This window comes from Rhinopithecus bieti, unplaced genomic scaffold (assembly GCF_001698545.2).
Source record: "Rhinopithecus bieti isolate Rb0 unplaced genomic scaffold, ASM169854v2 scaffold_3875, whole genome shotgun sequence".
In the NCBI taxonomy this organism is placed as follows: Eukaryota; Metazoa; Chordata; class Mammalia; order Primates; family Cercopithecidae; genus Rhinopithecus; species Rhinopithecus bieti.
This window is the reverse complement of record NW_016804422.1, coordinates 235910-256007: the sequence shown is the minus strand read 5'-3', so window position 1 is coordinate 256007 and position 20098 is coordinate 235910. Positions and strand designations below refer to the sequence as shown.

Genomic DNA, 20098 nt, shown 5'->3' with positions numbered 1-20098 from the left:
TTGCCCGGGTAGTTTTTTTGTATTTTTTAGTAGAGACGGGGTTTCACTGTGTTAGCCAGGATGGTCTCGATCTCCTGACCTCGTGATCCGCCCGTCTTGGCCTCCCAAAGTGCTGGGATTACAGGTGTGTGTTTTTTTTTTTTTAATGTGAGATGGAGTCTCGCTTTGTTGCCCAGGCTGGAGTGCAGTGGTGCGATCTCCGCTCACTGCAAGCTCCACCTCCTGGGTTCACACTGTTCTCCTGCCTCAGCCTCCCAAGTAGCTGGGACTGCAGGCACCTGCCACCACCATACCTGGCTAATTTTTTTGTATTTTTAGTAGAGACAGGGTTTCACTGTGTTGGCCAGGATGGTCTCGATCTCCTGACCTTGTGATCCGCCTGCCTCAGCCTTCCAAAGTGCTGGGATTATAGGCGTGAGCCACCGCGCCCGGCCTAAGACTTGATGATTTCAAAATTTGTGTTGGCTGTCCTGTCAGCAGAGCTTCCTGGGAAGACACTAGGTTTGGAACCTCAGCTACTCCCTCTCCTCCCAAGAACTCTAGTGGGAAGCGGTCAGGTGGAGGTTCCCAGCCTGTCAAGCTGCCCCCCTTCCCCCATCAGGTGTCCTGGCCTTGGCCTAGAAGGGGAGTGGTTGTTCAGGCATCCTCCTTTCTTGTGAGTTCCCTCAGGAGGGGCTGGCCTTCCCCATCTCGCCTGTTCTGCCAGGTTCTGGTTCTGGAAAGAAAGGAGAAGGGAAGGGAAGGAGCCAGGACCAGTTTCCCAGGTGTACATGTCATCATCAAGGATCCCAATTGGCAGTGACTCATCCGTAGACCCCTAAATCCTTGAGTACAGAGTGCCCGTGGCAGCATTCCCAGTCCCAGTCCAGGCCTAGCCCCCAGACAGGGCCAGTACATGTTTGCAGGAATTGGGAGGGGATCTGTACATGGGCAGGCCTCCTTGGGGATGAAAGTTGAATCCTGCTTCCCAAAGAACTCTGACTCAGAGGTGGCCATGTGCAAACCATGTGACCCAGAGAATCCACAAAGCCTCCCTGACCCTCAGTTTCCTCATCTGAAAATGGTGGCTAACAATGGAGTTGTTGAAGGGCAAGAACTAATGGGTGTGACATGTCTGGTACAGGGTGGGGCTCCGTGAACATCTGCCATTATTGTAACAGCCACTGAGCAGCAGGGCCTGGTCCAGACCAGGGGCGTGGGCCAAGCTCTCGGAAGGAGTGGCAGGGCCTTCTCTGTTTGTTTTCCCCAGGCTGGTGTTGTGGGGATGAGTGCCTGCTCCAAGCCTTGAAGCTGCATGGAAAAGGGGTGAAGCAGCTATACATGGTTCCCAGTGCAGGGGACAGGTCCAGGTTCAAGTCTTGACTCTCACTGCCCAGCTGTGTGACTTTGGGCAAGTCACTTAACCTTCCGGAAGGACATTTCCCCACAGGTAGAAGGGCACTGCTGATGCTCGTTGGGTTATGGTGAGCACTATATGAGGTGGCCTTAGCACAGTACTGGCCCAGCACCAGGGACAGACTGTTGTCATGTAGCGAGAGCTAATCCTACCTGACTCCATCATTCCCTCAGCACCCACCTGGGGCCTGGACGTTTGGGGTCAGTAGTATCACGTGAGCCGCCCTCCTTGGAACTGAGCCTCTGAGGAGGAGAGGTCAGTGGGCAGGGTGAGACAGAGGACAGGATGTGGTCAGAACTTAATGAAGTGAGGTCTCATCTGTCAGGAGGCCAACTTATCCATAGCTGCAAAATTGGTTCCATTAGCTCCTTTAATGAGATACGAAAGCTGGGAAAATGAGTGTGTGAGAGAATAATGGCACAGGTCTGCAGCTCTGATTTGAAACTGTGGCTAAAAAGTTAGATGTGACACTACTTCCAGCTCTCCAAATAGCACCGGTGCCCTTGGTGGGAGGGAGAAGGAGGACACGGGGGGCAGGAGCAGGGCTCTGGCATTATAAGGAAGATGCTGAAGCCTTAAGAAGGAAAAGCCTGCTTCTGAACTCTAAATTCAGGGTCAGTCCCATCCTGACGCCTTCCCCACAGAGCAGAGGCTGAGGCTGTGACCCATTCTCTAAGTGGGCAAAGCAGCCCGCAAGGGTCACACTGGCTGGCAGGGCCGAGTGTGTTAATTGCCCGCACAGGTGCCAGCACTGCTGCCAGGGGTTTCAACAACTGGCTGTAAAATGAATTCTGCTATTCCAGTGGTGTCTCTTACATCATTTGAGATGTGATCCTCATGGGAAACAATCACAAATAATCATACAACTGGGAGCTGGGAGAGATCTTAGAGATGGCTGAGTCGAAGACTTGTCAAGGAGAAAGTATGGTAGGTTCAAAGTGCTTTGTCTTATTCATGGCTTGTCTCTGTAAGAATAGGGGTTCCCAACAATGAAACCTAAATTTCCCTACAACATTCTCCACAGTTTTGCTGCCTGAGATTTGGTGTTGAGCACGTGAGATTTAATCTTCAGCGTCCTGGCCTGCCTTTGCCTGAGGCTGGGACGAGACCCTTAGGTGGGACAGAAGGTGTTGGAGGCCATGATGGTCCCTGCTGCTCCTCTCCTCTCTGCCCTCCGGCACAAAACAAAGCTGGAATCCCAAGAAAATGAAGGTCTGGTGATGTTATCTCAGCAATCCTGGCCCACATGCCAGGCAATAGCTGAGGCCCACGTGCTGGCATCAGTCTTCATAGGGGAATCCATATTAGATATGTTCATCTGAGTCTGTATCTCTTGCAAAATTGCTGTTGAAGGTGTTGTCAGAAGGTTTTCTCCCATATAAGGTTTGATGTGAAATCCTTTTTAGAATTTTGTCTTAGAAAATGTTCAGTGAATGTCTGTGCTCCTCTTCATGGGGTAATAAAAGCAGCAGAGCCTAACTGGTTTCCTTCTTTGCCAAGACTTCCAGGAAGCTCAGAATTAAAATTTGTCTTCATTTATAGTTATGAACTTACATGGGTTTCTGGTGCATTTTATCTTTTTCTTCATTCTAAAGAGAATCTGCTGTTTTTGTTTGGTTTGGCTTTTGTCTTGTTTTAGAATTATAAAATGTCTGAAATACTGTTGTTAATAAGCAGGGCTTGCAGAAATAATGGGGCTTGGAGGGCCTCAAGGGGTGGTGAGAGGAACTAGAACCCTGGCCTCCAGGAGGAATTTCTCTTTGCTGTAGGGCTGATGTCTCTCATATGTTGTCACAAAATCCAGAGCTTCAGCTTCTTAATTTATTACTGCCTCGTTGATGGGAGAGATAAGTCAGCTCTCTTCCCCCGGAAAGAGTGGGTGTTCTGGCAGAGACCATACATATAGCAGCCTGGCCGGGGCTGCAGGTTAATTGGCCAGGGGTATGGAGGTTGGGGTGTGGCTGCAGCGGGTGTTGGGGAAACTGCTTTTCCAAGCTGGTAGCCTCGGCGCTTCCTGTATGTGAGAGACGGAGATACTGTGGGCACTTTTACTTGAGAAGAGCCCAGCACTGGGGTGAGCTGGATGGGGATACCCATGTGTGGGTGGGTGGACCTGGATAGGGGGCCCGTCCTGGGAAAGGAGGTGGCTGGAGGAGGGTGTTGGGGACTGGTTCCCAAGAGTCACTGCGGACACCCCAGCTTTGTTCGATCTCTAAGAAGACAGAGTGCTTTTCTAGTTCTGGGCAAAAAGAAGTGTTAGGCCCTGCCATGGAGATGGGGTCCCAGTGGGAGAGGAGGTCTGAATAGAGGCACCTGGGCTTGGTCACCTTCTTTTTTTTTTTTTTGAGATGGAGTCTTGCTCTGTCGCCCAGGCTGGAGTGCAGTGGTATGATCTCCCCTCACTGCAAGCTCCGCTTCCCGGGTTCACGCCATTCTCCTGCCTCAGCCTCCTGTGTGGCTGGGACTACAGGCGCCCGCCACCACGCCCGGCTAATTTTTTTTGTGTGTTTTTAGTAGAGATCAGGTTTCACCGTGTTAGCCAGGATGGTCTTGATCTCCTGACCTCATGATCCGCCTGTCTCTTGGTCACCTTCTTGCACAGGCTGTCCTAGGTTGAGTTGTAGCAATAAGACCCCCCCAATGTTTCTTGGGCACCTCTCTGTGGCCAGTTCTCTGCTAGGTACTTTGGAGAAGTAGAAAATACTAGATGAACAAATGGACAGATGGATAAATCCTGTTCTCTGCGAGTTCAAAGTCAACATTGCAGAGACTGGAGACACACATATGCCCATGGGCCCACACACCCACTCCCATACGCCCCACACACCCATGCACACACCCCTACACATGGATGTACGCATGCATGTACACACTCATGTTCCCACGCACACACATGCCCCCACATACCCTCCTCATACCCCTACATATGCACACACCCACTCACCGATGCACACATTTATTTCAGAACAAGCTTCCTGAGTCTTGTGCAAGCTGTGGATTTGACCAGTGCCTCTCCAACTTGGGGCCACCCCCTCCTCTCATATTCCCTCAGGGAGGGGTTGTCTGGGTGCTCTCTCAAAAGTCCTGTTCTCCTTCCTCCTCCAGCCTTCCCATCCTGTAGCCAGGTGGCCACAGGGCAATGACTTCATCCTCCTGAGCCTGTGTTTCCTCAATTTGTAAATTGGGGCTAATGGTTCCCACCCTGCTTGCCTCACAGGGTGACGCCAAGGATTCCCATGAGATAAGGGACAGCAGAGTGTTTTGTAAACTGCAAATTGTTTTCCAAACAGGCAAATGGTGCTGTTGTTTTCCCAGCTATGGAACTCAAGAATTCCTCCACCCACAAGTAAACCGTGTCCTTGCAAGGGTGGGAAGGGACATAGTGGGGTGACGGTGAGGGGCCTGGCCTGTTTTGAGGCCCTCACATTCCACCTGGTGATTCTAGAGGGGCACTGGCCCTTCTGCTCTCAAATTTTGCTGGGACTCACTAGCTGGTGAAGTCAGTAGGGGTCTTGGCCTCTGGCTGCTGGCTCTGGGGGCAAGAGAGAGAATTTGGCAAAGGAGGATGAGGGGAGAAGGGGGAAGTGAAAACCAGTACATCAAAGCCTGAGGCCTGTGGTCACTCGCTAAAGGAAATGTCATCTCAAATTCAATGCTCGTTGAGCTTCAGTGGGGACCCACACCTCAGGTGCATGGCCAGGAATCCCCTTCTTCAGGAAGAAGCGCAGTTTCCACCTCACAGGGGTGTATGTGTGTGTATGTCTGTGTGTGTGTGGTGAGTGTGTGTCTCTGTGTGTACCTACTGGGCACTAGCTAGAGCTGTGGAGCTGCCCAAGTGCCATCACAGACCCTCCAGTTCTGGTGGACCGCTGGGGAGCTCAGGGAACATAAGAGAGGAGTGAGGCAAGGGTGGGGGCCTGTTGGGTTGTCAGAAGTCCCCTCCTATCTTCTTCTTCTTCTTCTTTTTTTTTTTTTGAGACAAAGTCTCATTCTCTCGCCCGGGCTGGAGTGCAATGGTGCAATCTTGTCTCACTGCAATCTCTACCTTCCAGGTTCAAGCCATTCTCCTGCCTCAGCCTTCCAAGTAGCTGGGATTACAGGCGCGTGCCGCCACACCCGGCTAATTTTTTGTATTTTTAGTAGAGATGGGGTTTCACCATGTTGGCCAGGTTGGTCTCAAACTTCCGACCTCAGGTGATCCTTCCGCCTCGGCCTCCCAAAGTGTTGGGATGACTTTACATCATGAGCTCATGGCTCATTACAGGCATGAACCACCGTGCTTAGCCCCCTCCTATCTTCTTGTCTTCCCAGCTGTGACTGGGAACCATGACATCATTGCCCATTCCAGGTAGCCCCCAGTGGGCTCAGGCATGTGGTATGGAGGCCATGGGGACCCAGAGGCTGCTCCATGGGGCAATGATGTGGGAGTGGTACTATGGTAGATACTTTGCAAAGAACCCCTGTCTAGAAGTCCACTTCTCTCCCCCACCCTGTATAGCCCAAGCCCTACAGCTTAACACTGGGGAAACAGGCCCAGAGAGGAAAAGGGATTGGCCTAAGGTCATACTGAGAATAGGGATAAAACCTGGGCCTCCTGTGTCCTGGCTCTGTGCTCATCCTCATACCTGGGAAGATGAAGCTCTTACTTTGGGACATCTTTTGTGAAGAGTAGTGTGGAGTCATGTACCTGTGTGAAGGAGGCCAACTTGCAGCAATGCCTTGTGGAATGGAGCAGTCATGATGGGCTCCCTGGAAGAGGAGGTAAAGCCTGGTTGAACAGAGCGGGTAGGTGAGGTACAGGCTGCCCTTGGGCAGCAGGGAGAAAGTTTGGCCAGGTTGTCATGTCTCCCATTTATTGAGCTTCACTGGGGCCTCCTCAATTTAATCTTTTTTTTTTTTTTTTTTTTTTTTTTTTTTTTTTTTTTTTTTTTGAGATGGAGTCTCAATCTGTCATCTAGGCTGGAGTGCAGTGGCGCGATCTCGGCTCACTGCAACCTCCGCCTCCCAGGTTCAAGTGATTCTCCTGCCTCAGCTTCCTGAGTAGCTGGGGTTACAGGCGCACAGCACCACAGTGGCTAATTTTTGTATTTTTTAGTAGAGACGGCATTTCGCCATGTTGGTCAGGCTGGTCTTGAACTCCTGACCTCGTGATCCACCTGCCTCGGCCTCCCAAAATGCTGGGATTACAGGTGTCAGCCACCGCGCGCGGCCAATTTAATCTTATCTTGTTCTCATGATAGGTTGTGAGAGGTTTTTCCCCTCATCCTTACTCTCTAGATTTATTAAATCTACCAATATTAACAGGTGCAGTGGCTCATGCCTGTAATCTCATTGCTTCGGAAGCCAAGGCAGGAGGATCACTTGAGCCTAGGAGTTCGAGACCAGCCTGGGCAACATGATAAAACCCCGTCCCTTAAAAAAAAAAAAAAAAAATTAGCCACGTGTGGTGGCATGCACCTGTGGTCCCAGCTACTTGGGATGCTGAGGTTGGAGAATCATTGAGCCCAGGAGATCGAGGCTGGTGTCACTGCACTCCAGCCTGGATGACAGAGCAAGATTCTGTCTCAAAAAGAAATCTACAAGTATTGCCTGAGTTAGTGCTCTGCATCAGGCCCTGTATCCCAGTACTGGGACCTAGAGGTGGCCAGGCAGACTGACCCTGCCCTGTGGGCCCACAGTCTGATGAGGGATCAGCCATGTGATTTGGGGCCAGTTACTTCCTCTCTCTCTGCCTCAATTTCTCATCCAAAAAGTGGTGATAATGAAGTCCTTTCCTCCTAATGTTTATAAAGTACCCCATACAGAGCCAGGCACATTGAAAGTACAATATCTGTATGTGTGTGTTTGCTTAAAGAGTTATCAAAGGAACAAGCTAATTGCAGGTTGTGAGCAAGTGCTGCACAGGAAGTGAAAAGGGCGATGATGTGAGAGCTTTCTGGGGAGCTAGGAATGTTTTCTATCTTGATGGAAGTTTGGGTCCCAAGGGTGTGTGCAGTCGTCAAAACTCATTGAATTGGACCCTTGAGACCTGTGCATTCTACTATATGTTAATTACACCTCAATAAACGAAGCATATATTGAAAGAAAGAAAAACAAAGGATGAAGAGGGAGGGCTTCTGAGATGAGACGACATTGAGGTGGACCACATTGAGGGGAGACCTGGAGGAGGAGAAGGCTCTGGCTAAGAGGAAGGAAGATGAGAAAACTGAGGCTCTAGGAGGTTTTGGGCTATGCTCAGGTTCAACTCAAGGGGTCAGGAGAGACAGCTTAGGAGATTTCTTGGCAGCTGGACCTGGGCCCAGGCTGAGGGGTCTGTCTCCTGTGATGTGCTCTGTAGAGAGGCCAGTGGGGCATTTATTATATTTTCCGGAGACAGCCCTCTCCCCTGCCCCTGTACCTATTTTCAGGGCTTTGGCACTTGTAGAAGGACTATTTTAATCCATGTGGGAAATGGGTTCCTAAATATGGACTCAGTGGGGCAGGAAGCCTCGAGAGGCTCCAGCTCAGGGCAGCTCCACCTGCTCCTCTACCTCAGCAAAGCACAGGCTACAGGCCCAGGCTGGAAGGCTCTCTGGCAGCTCCTTGGCCATTGATCGCCCTCCCTCTCTCCCTCTCTCCCTCCAGTCCTGGGCCCATCCTCCCATCCTTTGTTTGCTCAGGAGCCCAGTGTTTCCTGCCAGGCCCCAGCCGGGGACCCCCAGGTGAACCTGACCTGCCTCTGTCCTCAAGCTGCTCCCAGGCTGATAGGAGGAACAGAGGCAAAACCAGTAAGAGAGGTACTGGGAGGATTTTCCAGAGAGAGAGAGAGAGAGAGAGAGAGAGAGAGAGAGAGAGAGATTGATCAATCGATCTAAATTGAGCCCTGAACGTTCCTCAAAAAGAGGGAGTTGACCCAACAGAGAAGATGAGACAAGAATGCACATGACAGGGACCAGCACAGGCCTAAACACAGAGGCTTGGGGGAGTAAGGCCTGTTTGGGAAGAGCACATGTATTTTTCTGGCCAGAACAAAGTGGTTTTGGCCCAGAGGTGGCAGGAAGTGAGGTGGGAAAGGAAGGCAAGCCCTGCGTGCTGGGGGAGGACATTTATCTGGAAGACGTGAGAAAGTATCTGTGGCCACAGGTGGATTAGAGTCATAAAGGGAGAGGCAGGGCTGAGGACCCTACTGAAAGCATTCCAGCTGTAAGCTGGGGCTTTTAAGAGAGAAGAGGAGGATTCTGATGTGGGAGTGAGATGCCACAAGACGGGCAGTGAGGAGGGAGTGTGGGAGCCAGCTTGCTAGACCTGAGAGGAGGTGGTTAGGTCAGGCTGGGGAGGAGGGGACTAGGCAGGGGGAAGGGGAGGAGGCAAAGAAGGAACCGGGTACAGGGAGGGAGGATGGTGCCTCTTGGCTTCTCTGGCTGAGGATTGGGGTACCATCCCAGGACATGGTGGAGGCGAATGAGGGGCACTGAGCTTTCTGGTCCCAGCGCTGAGGAAGAAGCTGGTGATTGGGAATTGTGCAGACACCAACCTGAGGGGTGTTCTGGAAGGCAAGGGCAGCATAAGCAAGGATCCACAGTGTCCAGGCAGGAGCGTCTGCCCACAGCAGCCTTGACACATACCCCCAGCCTGCTCTGGGTAATGGAGCAGGGGCACAGAGCTGCTGGAGGGCTTGTCCAGCCCCTGGCTCTCTATATTCCTTGCACTGCCTGTATTCCCAGGCTAGAGTTGACGGGAGCAGCTCCAGAAAAGGAGGGACAGCCAAGGGGCAGCAGGCTCAAGAAACCATTGCCTGCCTTTCCCCTCTCTGGGACACTGCCCTGCCCCAGTTTGTCTTTACCTAGAGAGCGTGCGTGGTCCCAGAGACTGCCCCCAACAGTGCCCTGTGTAAAGTGGCCTGGCTGTCCCCATCCTGCAGAGGAGGAAATTAAGGCTGGGGCAGCCCAGGGTCCTACGGATGCTGAGCAGTGCTGATCCGAGCCCCAGTCTTGAGCATCAGTCCTGGTCCCCAGCCCTCCTCCATTAGGAAACACAGTGTCATGGCTGGTCCTTGAGTGAGCAACCCTTTTGGGGGTGGCTTGTCCCTGCTGTCCCCATTCTGGGCCATCTCCTCATGCATGCTGACTTCTTCTCCCCGCTACAGCAGGGCCACTGTGAGGCCTTGTTCATTTCTGGTGCTGGTTGGCAGCCACAGTCCAGGGCTGAGTTAACCCGAGCAAGGATCCTGATGCCCGCCCACCGGATGCTTGCCTTGCTGTGATGCACCCTGTGGGAATGACTCTGCTGTTACTCCATTTTACAGAGTTGTGGGCTGCAGCTTGGAGCTGTGAATGTTTGCCTGAGGTCACACCGAGTCATTGGAGGAATTCAATCCCAAACCCACATCTCACTCCACTCAGCTGTCATCTCCTTCAACTAGGGTCCTCCCTGCCCCCAGTCTCTACCTCTGGGTCCTCACCAGAGATCTGTAAGCATGGGATGAGGGTGGAGGCTAGGCAGCTAGGTCACCTTGAGATGGCCCCACCTCTCTCACAGCGGGATGACATTGTTGCCCTGGTATTGTATAGCAGCTCCCAGGCAGGCTGCAAAGTTACCTTGGGAGCTGGGGACTGACTGGGCGGTCATGACCAAGCAACTCATTTTAGAAGCACTTTTCTTGGTAGTGACAGTTTTGTTCTCACTCCCACTCCTGGAGAATTTGAAGTCTTAATTACTTTTACCCCTACAGGAGTGTGGCCTTGTCTCCCTCCACTCTGGGCCAGTTTCTTTGTGGGAGATAGATTGACAGACACAGGCCTCAACCTCTCCTGCAGGAAGTCTTCCTTCCCACTCCAGCACTCTCCTGATCATGCTGCGGCCTGTAGGGCAGATTTGTGTGTTAGTGCACCGTCTCCCCTCCCCAGCCTTGCCCCAGCACCTTCTACATCTACACTTATGTTTCTCATAGATGTGCTGGGTGAGAATCACAAGGGAGGCACCAAGGGCCTACTATGTGCCAGGTGCTATCCTGTTCAATTTACATGTACAATTTCCAACCCTAGCCTAGGAAATGGAACAACTGTGTCATCCTCATTGTAAAAATGAGGCTCAGGGGATGTGTGGCCCCTGGCTTGAGGTCCCATGGCTGCTGTGTGATTAGAGTGGGGTTATAAAATCCACTCAATTTCCATCTTATTTGCAGCCCCTGAGAAGGGAGGCAAGGGCTTCTTTGGCCTCTGAGCCCCTCGAAGCAGTCAGCTACCTCCCAGAGACTCCTTGAACTACCTGCCAAGCTGCTTGAGCCCAGGACTGACCCTCAAGTCCAGAGGCTCATTGGACCACGAGTCAGAGAAACCTGGATTCAAATTCTCATTCTGCTCCTTATAAGCTGTGTGACCTGGGGCAGGTCACAGGCCTCTGAGCTTATATGTTTTTGTCTGCAAAGTGATGGTAGAGGACTCTGAGCCTGATGCTTTCTATGCCCACCCACCCACAGCTCCTATATGACAGCCCCAAGGCCCGGCAGGAGGTAGACCATCACTGGCAGGCTTCTGGCGGCCCCCACATTGTCCGCATCCTGGATGTGTATGAGAACATGCACCATGGCAAGCGCTGTCTCCTCATCATCATGGAATGGTATGCTGGCCTGCCCTGTCTCCATACCCCCTCGGCATCCCTGTGGCCCCCAGACTCCCTGCTATGCTTCTAGAGACTTTCTTTGTTTTCCAGGTAGCAGATCTGGGTGCCACTGTAGCCCCTGAGGGGCAACGGAGCAGGCAGCCACAGGCCCTGCCTGTGGATCTATGGAGTTGGCCATAAGGACATTCCCTCAAGGGTGGGCAAGAAACCATAGGGGTTAATATGGCCTCCCTGAGTGTGATTTCTACTCTGTGAGGAGGACTAGAAGAGCTGTCAGAGAAGCCTCCCAATCCCTGAATATGGATGGATGGGGGATTTGGGGAAGAACAGGACCCACACAGTTCCCTCAACTTTCTCTCCTTTTGACCTGGGTGTGTGCTCCCATGGTCCCACCAGGAATTGGGTGCTTGGGGCCTAGAACCAGGAGCCAGCAGCCTTCTCCACCCTGGGCTTCTTCCTGTAACACCGTGGCTCAGCACCAGCTGTCCTTAGACTCTGGATCCTCAGTTCCTCCCTGTCTGCCTTTCAAGTCCCCCCTTCCTGTACCGGTTAGCCAGTTCTTCACATTTGGGGTTCAGATCCTGCCTCTGCTACCCACTAGCTGTGTGACCATGGGCAGCTCTTAACCTCTCTGAATCTCTGTAACTCAGATGTAAGATGTGGGGAAGATCTTAATGTAGCATTTACCCTGTGATTGACTCCATTCTACGTGGCCCATGTGTATTGCATATTCAATCTGCATGACTATGGGGTTGGTGCTGTCATCCCTATTATACAAAAGAGACAGCTGAGGCACAGAGAGGTGAAAGAACCAGCCCAGGATCACACAACAGCGCTCATGAAACGTGGATCCCAGGGCATGGCACATAGTAGGTGCCCAGAGAAGAGTGGTCATATGATGATAATTAACATCTCATCCCACATTTGGGGAAACAGAGACTTGAATAGGGTTGGGAGTACCCAAGCCCCCACAGTCAGGTAGGGGCCATGCCACTGGGAACACACAGGCTTCTTGGCAGGGATCAGAGCCCACCATCCTCTTCTAGTTCCAAGAGTTCAGTTCAACCCACCCAAGCTGACAACCCACCATGCACTAGGTTCTGCAAGGGACAGGGAGGGTGACAGTGGCTGTTCAGTAGGGGAGGAGTGGAGTGGTAGGGCCTGAAGCCTGGGCCTGTGATTTGGGGCAGGGGCAAGGGTACGAGGATGTGCAGTTTCCCCCTCTCTGCTTATAGTCACCTCTTTTACAGCATGGAAGGTGGTGAGTTGTTCAGCAGGATTCAGGAGCGTGGCGACCAGGCTTTCACTGAGAGAGGTATGTGCATGTAGCTGGACCAGTAGGAGGATTCAGGGTGAGAGGTATGGACCAGAGAGTTGTGTGTGATGCTGGGCAAGACCCTGTTCTTCTCTGTACCTCAGTCTTCCCATCTGAATAAGAAAGGGTGGGACTCAGTGTCCAACCCCACAAGGAACTCTCTGAGTCTGAGACACTTTGTCGAAGATGAACTCTCTATGGCTTTGGGATGGAGGCCTCAAAGCCTCTTGGTGCTGCCTTGCAGTTGAGCTAGGGAGAGGTAGTTCAGGACTGAGGAAAGAAGTTTAGATGGGTTGGGGGTATCCTCGGAGGAAACTGGGGTGTCTGGGGTGGGGTAGACATCCCGGGATAGAGAACCTGGCTAGCAGGAGTGCTGTTACTGTCTTCTTGTCTTGTCCTGGCCTGCTAGACTGTGTCCAGGAGGGATGATAGGGTGGGAGCTTGACCTTTGACTGGCATCACTGACCCCCTCCTCCTCTGTTTCTGCAGAAGCTGCAGAGATAATGCGGGATATTGGCACTGCCATCCAGTTTCTGCACAGCCATAACATCGCCCACCGAGATGTCAAGGTGAGGTTTTAGGATTCAGGTTGGGGACCCAGGGAAGAGGATATTGTCACACTCCACAATCCCTGATGGCATCCAAGACCCACTGGATGGAGGCCATATTCCATAGTCGCATTCAAAGCGTCCACTCTGTGTCCCAGACTGTTCTTCTCAGCCTCTTCTCTAGTTTCAGCGTAACTCATTCTGTTCTCACCAGATGGGTCCCCTTGTTTCTTTCAAACACTGAGTAATCCCAATAGTAATGAGAATAACTGAGTGCCCGCCTGAAGCTAGCAGGCCCTGACAAGCAATCTCATTTCATTCTCACCCAGCCTTGTGAGACAAGTGCCATTACCCATTTTACAGATGAGGAAAACAAGGCTCAGAGAAAGATTAAGTGACATGCCCAGGGCTGTGTAGTTGCTGCACTGGGATTCATTCATTCATGTGTTCACTCGTTCAGCAAGAAATTTTGTGTGCACACAACCTCAGGAAGGGGCTGCCTGATGCTGTTGGGGTTTTTTGTTTTGTTTTGTTCTGTTTTTTTGAGACAGAGTCTCACTCTGTCACCCAGGCTGGAGTGCAGTGGCATGATCTCGGCTCACTGCAGCTTCCACCTCCCGGGTTCAAGCGATTCTCCTGCCTCAGCCTCCCAAGTAGCTGGGACTACAGGCACCCGCCACCACACCTGGCTAATTTTTGTATTTTTCGTAGAGACGGGGTTTCACCATGTTGGCCAGGCTGGTCTTGAACTCCTGACTTCATGTGATCCACCTGCCTCGGCCTCACAAAGTGCTGGGATTACAGGTGTGAGCCACTGCACCTGGCCCTGTTGGGGCTTTTGTGAAGTCACAGCCATAGCTTTGATAGATCAGGCCCTCTGATACCAGCATTTTAAGGGAAAGAAGCCATTTGCTGAGCACTGGAGGAAGGAACAGAGATAGTGCCAGTTGGTGGGCCACCTTCCAGTCTTGAGGCTGGAAGCTCAGCTCTCCAAATTTTCTATCCTGGGAGAACTGGGTCTTAGAGGTCATCTGGATCAGATGGATGAAATGCAAACCAAGGCACTCTGCATGTACAGCACACATATGCACATGCACACATAAGCATGTGTGAGCACTATCAGAGCAGAGTCTGCTTCTCCTGGACCCTCTGCCCCAAGCCTAGAACATTACCTTCCTTGGCTTATTTCCTCCTCAGACTGGGCAGAGGCGAGCTGAGGTTCCAGTTGCTGCATCAGGTCCTCCCTCTGGCTGAGCACCACAACCTGTAAATCCTTGCTTTACTTGGACCCTGGCTTCTTTTTTTTCCCAAAGAGAGAAAAGTCTTCTGCAGAGGAGATTCCCTTGAATAGACTAAAACTGCTTTTCTGTTTTTATCACAATTTTTATCACAATTGAAAAGGTCAGATCTTCTCAAACAGAACCTGAGAAATAGCATCCATTGGTTCTAAACCACCACCCCATCCTTCTACTAACATCCCATCCTTCTACCCCAGCTCTGCTTAGGGGTCTCTTCTGCTCCTCTCCATGGCCCTATATCCTACCCATTCATTAAAAACCAGTTTCAGGGACAGACCTCCCCACTGCCCTCATCTGCCAGGCCCCTGGCTACTCCTGGGACACAGGAAGATTGCCCCTGTGCAGCTCCTGGGGTCTGAGCAACCAGGGCCTTCTCCCCTGAGCAAACTCAGATGGGGCTGTCCTTCTAGCCCTGTAGGATTCACTCTGGGCTGGGTATGGGACATGTGCTTGGCAATACTGACTTATGAGCAGCCTGCCTTCCCCTAGCACCCTTGCTGTAGCATTTCATGGCAATGTCACCAACTCAGGATCAGAAGTTCCTGCCCCGAGGCTTTCTATGGCACTTGGTCATTCACAGTCTTGGCTGAACACCTGCCTTGCTTCCCCTTTTGTGAATGCAGGTAGCACCTTGGGTTTCTCTGTATTTGACCCATGTTGGTGGGCAAGGCCCAGGTCTTTTTATAAATGGACCTGGCTCCTTCTGCACTGGGATGGAGTCGGGGAGTCTGGCTGAAGATCACCTTGGGGCTCTGCTCCTGCCTGGTTCCTAACTCCAAACCAATGTTTTCTCTTTCTGGTCCAGCCTGAAAACCTGCTGTACACATCTAAGGAGAAAGATGCAGTGCTTAAGCTCACCGATTTTGGCTTTGCTAAGGAGACCACCCAAAATGCCCTGCAGACACCCTGCTATACTCCCTATTATGTGGGTGAGTCCTTGGGACATGATTTGTAACTCCTCACCCCAACTTATACAGCTGTATTGTAGGGTAGCCGGTGGGTTGCAGAAAACAAAAGGTTAAAGCCCAGCAAGGAGGGAGGGGGAGAATTCTGTCTGCATGGAGGCGGGTGACGTGGGGGGCCGGAGGCTGCAAAAATATTCTCCCAAACTTCAGCTTCTGCTTTTGAAAATAGATCCAGGAAAATTCTGGCTGTGGCCTGTGAGCTGAATGACATCACAGCAGCTCTAAATATATATGTGATAAAAGGCTGCCATCAGCTTGGGACAGAGCCCAACCGCGGTTGTTTTCTCTAGTTTTGTCTTCCTGGGATTCATATTCAGAAAGCGGGCAGGCATTTCCTTCTAACCTGGAGGGACAAAGGGTACCAGTCACCTGCCTTGTGGGAGAGAGTCACTAAAGCCAGGGCTTGGAGGTGTGCACATACTCATGTTTCCTGGAAAAGTTCCTTGCCCTTCTGCAAGTGGGCAACCCCCAGATCTGAAAATGCTCCTTGCCAAAACTGCCCCCTAACCTAAGAGTGGGCTGAGGACAGAGGGCTTTTCTTCCTCAGAAGAGGTCTTCCTGGAGGGCTGCTGAAGGGGTGGGAAGCTCCCTGAGATAGTTGAAATGGCACTCTGTTAACTAGGATGTGTTTTGCAGTATTTTAACTTAGAAATCTTCTAGCCTACCCACCTCATTGCACAGGGAAGACAGGCCCCATGGATTGGTAGCCAAGCTGATGATGGAATGCAGAGCCTTGCCCCTGGTTCCTCCTTGCCTGTGACCTAGGCTGTGCATTCTGGGAGGCAAGGGACACAGGACAGCTGGCAGGCCAAGACCCTCTCACCTACGGCAGTTTCCCACCAAGCCCCAGACTGGCCTTCTCTTCTCTTCTTTCACCAAGGCTGAGACTGACAGAGGGGCCCAGGCCCAAGGGAGCTAGGGGTATGTCTGAAAGTGGTTGATTTTTTTCCGGGAGCTTTCTCCTCCCCCAGCTTCACACACGTGCTGCCTTTCCAAAAGGTGCCAGACGCCAGTCTGCTCTGCCCTACCTCCCAGCCCAGGCACCTGCTCCCCACCTCGCCCAGGCTTCAGGCTTCTGCCTGGGCTCTAAGACCCTTGGGTCTGAGAGCCCTGCTGTCCCTCTGCCCTGGCAGCCCCTGAGGTCCTGGGTCCAGAGAAGTATGACAAGTCATGTGACATGTGGTCCCTGGGTGTCATCATGTACATCCTGTGAGTACCTTCCCCACCCCCTGCCTCCATCTCCTGCCCTCACCCCCACTGTGAGCCTAGGACCACTTCTGTCCCCCTACCCCATGTCCTTGGTGAGGGGCTTGTGTGTGTCACTCCTCATGCAGGCTGCCCTTCCCTTTTGGTCATGGGACACCACTCCTTCAGGTGCCTGAGGGTCTCCCCATGCCAAGGGCTGATGGCATTCCTGGGATATGCCTGGGAGTCCGGAGGGCTGGTATTATTGCCATCGTGTCTGGTTGCCTGTCTCCCCAGTCAGGGACTTTTGAGGGGAAATGGGTCCACCCTGGCACTGGTCCCACCCTATGCCAAATGACTTACCCCTTCCCCCAGCCTTTGTGGCTTCCCACCCTTCTACTCCAACACGGGCCAAGCCATCTCCCCAGGGATGAAGAGAAGGATCCGCCTGGGCCAGTATGGCTTCCCCAATCCTGAGTGGTCAGAGGTCTCTGAGGATGGTGAGTGAACCTCTCTGTCCCAGCCTGGCCCCTGCGACTTTCATTCTGGGAAACATCACTTTGGTGTCAAACTGACCTGTGTTCAAATCTTGGCTCCCCTCTTCCCAGCTGTGGGATCCTAGGCAAGTCCCCTAACCTTCTTGAGCCTCAGTTTCTACATCTGTCAAACAGGCTCAAAACTTGCTTCCTCAAAACTCCCTCTAACTCCTATTCCTCAATCATATTTTCCCTTCTGAGGACCACAAACAAGGCTGCCCTGTATGAGTTATCTACTGCTACTTAACCAGTTATCCTGGATATTTAGTGCTTCAAAACAAGAAATAGTTGTTAGCTCACTCTTTCTGTGGGTTGGGAATTTGGGAGCACATGCAGCCCCTGCCTCAGCAGAGCTTGTGGTCTATGGGGAAGGGTGGAGGGACTGGCTCTGAGGAACTCTGCAACCTCACTTCTCCCCTCTCTTCCCTGGCTTCCCTAGCCAAGCAGCTGATCCGCCTCCTGTTGAAGACAGACCCCACAGAGAGGCTGACCATCACTCAGTTTATGAACCACCCCTGGATCAACGTGAGCCCCTCCTCCTCCCATGGCAGGCAGGGTGTCCAGCTGGAGTGGGACTGCTGGGCAGGAGGGTGGTGGCTCTGCTTTGAGGCCCCAGTACAGGGCTGGAATGGGCCCATGCGCACAGGTAGATAGTAGGGCCTTACCTACAACCTGGCTTTGCCACTGCCCCATTGAGGCTCCTTCCCAACCCCGAGCCTTAGTTTTCCCATCTGAGACTGGGAGAAGGGATGGAGTTGGGGGAACCAGTGCTGTCCCAGGTGCCTCCAGTTTCTAATCCATGGGCATGGGGCTCCTTCCAGCAATCGATGGTGGTGCCACAGACCCCACTCCACACGGCCCGAGTGCTGCAGGAGGACAAAGACCACTGGGATGAAGTCAAGGTGGGTGGGCTCTGCCTCAGTCTCACTACAGGTGCCAGGATTTGGGCAAAAGGGACTTCAGGGGGGTGGCTACCCAGAGTCTGGGGTCTTTGGCCCCTTTCTATGCCTGGAGGACAGGGTGTCAGTGACTGTCGCAGTGGTCCAACTATGGCACTCCAAGGATTGGGCCTCACTACCCCATTCAGTGTGGTGCTCCTGGCTTACTTCCTCAATGAAACAGGGCTTTGGTACCAAGCTTGGATGATGACCTCTCTTATAACCAACAACATTTGGGAGGGTGGTCAGCCTGGTTTAGACCCAGCAGAGGCCACATTTGAACATATGGGGTAGCAGCTCCAGTGGCACAAACTCCAGGCCCCAGTGTGCTGGTTGCTCAGCGAGATGGCATTCTCTGAAGGTCTTGTGGTTCTGTGGTGGAAGTGGTTTAGTTCACTATCCCACTTACCCTTGGTGTGGTCCCAGGGAATAACTCTCCTTTTGTGCCGTTGTGAGGAAGCTCAGTGTCTACCACAGAGGACTGTAGTGAGGTCCCTCATGTGATGCAAAGGTCTTGGCCCAGTGCTGGGAACACAGTGGGCACAGAGGCAGCACAGGCTGTCACTGACACTGTTAAGGGGCTGCCCAGGCAGGGGGTGATAGTTCCTAATGTCAGTACATCCTGACCTCTTAGTGCCCCCCATCCTGTCTGTCCCCAGGAGGAGATGACCAGTGCCTTGGCCACTATGCGGGTGGACTACGACCAGGTGAAGATCAAGGACCTGAAGACCTCTAACAACCGGCTCCTCAACAAGAGGAGAAAAAAGCAGGCAGGCAGCTCCTCTGCCTCTCAGGGCTGCAACAACCAGTAGCTCATGGGACCTTGGAGGAGCCTGGCCTCTCAGCCTGCATAACAGACTGGAATGTGCTGAGGCCCTGGCCAGGAGGGCCCAGGGTCATTCTTTTAACAAAAGGATTATTTTATTGTGTTTTAATTTGTCACTTGGAACTTCAGGATGGAGGACCCTGACCCTAAACCTCCTTCAGATCTCTGGCCCAGGCTCAAGCCCTAGAGACGGGCAGGGCCTAGGGGCTGGGAGCTGCCTGCTGCCATAGCAGCACCTTTAGCCAGGATGGCCTGAGTGAGGCCTCTGTGCTGTCCTGCCCTGGTGCATGGCCTTAGCTTTCTAGGCCACTGGGAGTTGTGGCTGGGCTTCCCATCTTCCACGTCTTCCACAGAGACATCCCACTGTGGGGTGGGCAGATGGGCCTGGCCTTGAGAAAGGCATTGGCCATTGGTTGCCATGGTGACCAGGGACCACATTACTGCCTGTGAATGCTGAGTGAGCGAGTAAGGGAGGAGGGGCAACTGAGGGTTCACCTCTGCCTTCTTGGGGAGGCTGATTTCTCGCACACTGGCTGGCCCCCTCAGTCTCACTCCTCCTTGGGCTCCCCGAGGCTGCTGGATCTGGTCTGCCTGCCTCCTTGTGCAGTCCAGCCCTGCCTTGCTGCAGCCCAGCCCAGAGGGAACTCAGCACTCTCCCCTGAGGGAGTCCCTGGGCCTAGCTATCCCCTCACTATTCCCTACCCAAATGGTGGCTTTTCATCTGAACTTAAGGTGGGGGATATTTTTAACCTTTTTCCACTTTGGAAAATGTCACTGTAAGAAAAGCCAGTATACTTTCCCTGCACCCATCTGCTCACCAGATCTCAGGCAGGAAAGCCCCTCTCTGTTGATGTCAGGGGCTATCTTTTGGTGTACTTGTGTGAAAGTGGCTGGTTGGGAGCAGGGCCAAGAGGCTTCCCATTAACCTGAGGTCTCTTTCTTTACTCTGGGTCAGACCTGAGGTTGGGGAAGGCAACTGAGCCATGCTCAGAACGTCTGGTCCTGGCTTGGGCCTGAGTGGGGCAGAGAGGGCCTTTCCTGGCTGATCAGGACTTACCAGCCCCACCCCACCATGGTAGCCTCAGGGTGCCGAGTGCCTGGTGCTGCCTGACAAGTGCCTGACACCCAGCCTAGTTTCTTCCTGGCCCCTCTCTCACTGGCTAGAAAACCCTAGACCATGTCAGATAGGACAACACTGCTGGGTTTTACATCCAGATAGTAATAAACAGCATTTCATCATTTTCTCCTGGCTCCTGGGTTTACTTTTTGTCTACAGGGGTGGACAAAAGTGGCCCAAGGGCAGCTTCTTAGACCCACTAGTGATTTCACCCCAGCTAGAGGGGGTGCCTCAGGCCTGATAAGCATGCCATGCTAACTCCAAGGCCACTGAGTCCTTGCTAGGCATAGAAAGGTCAGAAGAGCTGAGGGATGGCAGCTGCCACATGCCCCCAGCTCTGTGACGCCCCTGTGCAGTGTGTGTGACACCTACCC

At 52.7% G+C, this 20098-nt stretch overlaps 1 protein-coding gene across 9 annotated transcripts in view; it reads left to right on the top strand.

Moving 5' to 3' along the window:
• MAPKAPK3 (MAPK activated protein kinase 3) overlaps window positions 1-19851 on the top strand; it is a 33500-nt gene extending 13649 nt beyond the window's left edge. For 5 of the 9 annotated variants that reach the window (XM_017867957.1, XM_017867956.1, XM_017867955.1 and 2 more), the window contains 10 exons: window positions 10854-10993; window positions 12247-12311; window positions 12801-12880; window positions 14963-15086; window positions 15888-16043; window positions 16256-16331; window positions 16683-16807; window positions 17283-17368; window positions 17665-17745; window positions 18441-19851. In XM_017867957.1, the coding sequence (XP_017723446.1) occupies window positions 10854-10993; window positions 12247-12311; window positions 12801-12880; window positions 14963-15086; window positions 15888-16043; window positions 16256-16331; window positions 16683-16807; window positions 17283-17368; window positions 17665-17745; window positions 18441-18593 (1086 nt within the window). In that variant the 3' untranslated portion in view covers window positions 18594-19851. The remainder of the gene's footprint in view (window positions 1-10853; window positions 10994-12246; window positions 12312-12800; window positions 12881-14962; window positions 15087-15887; window positions 16044-16255; window positions 16332-16682; window positions 16808-17282; window positions 17369-17664; window positions 17746-18440) is intronic. The other 4 variants (XM_017867959.1, XM_017867958.1, XM_017867960.1 and 1 more) reach the window with 2 other exon arrangements.
• The last annotated feature ends 247 nt before the right edge of the window (window positions 19852-20098 follow it).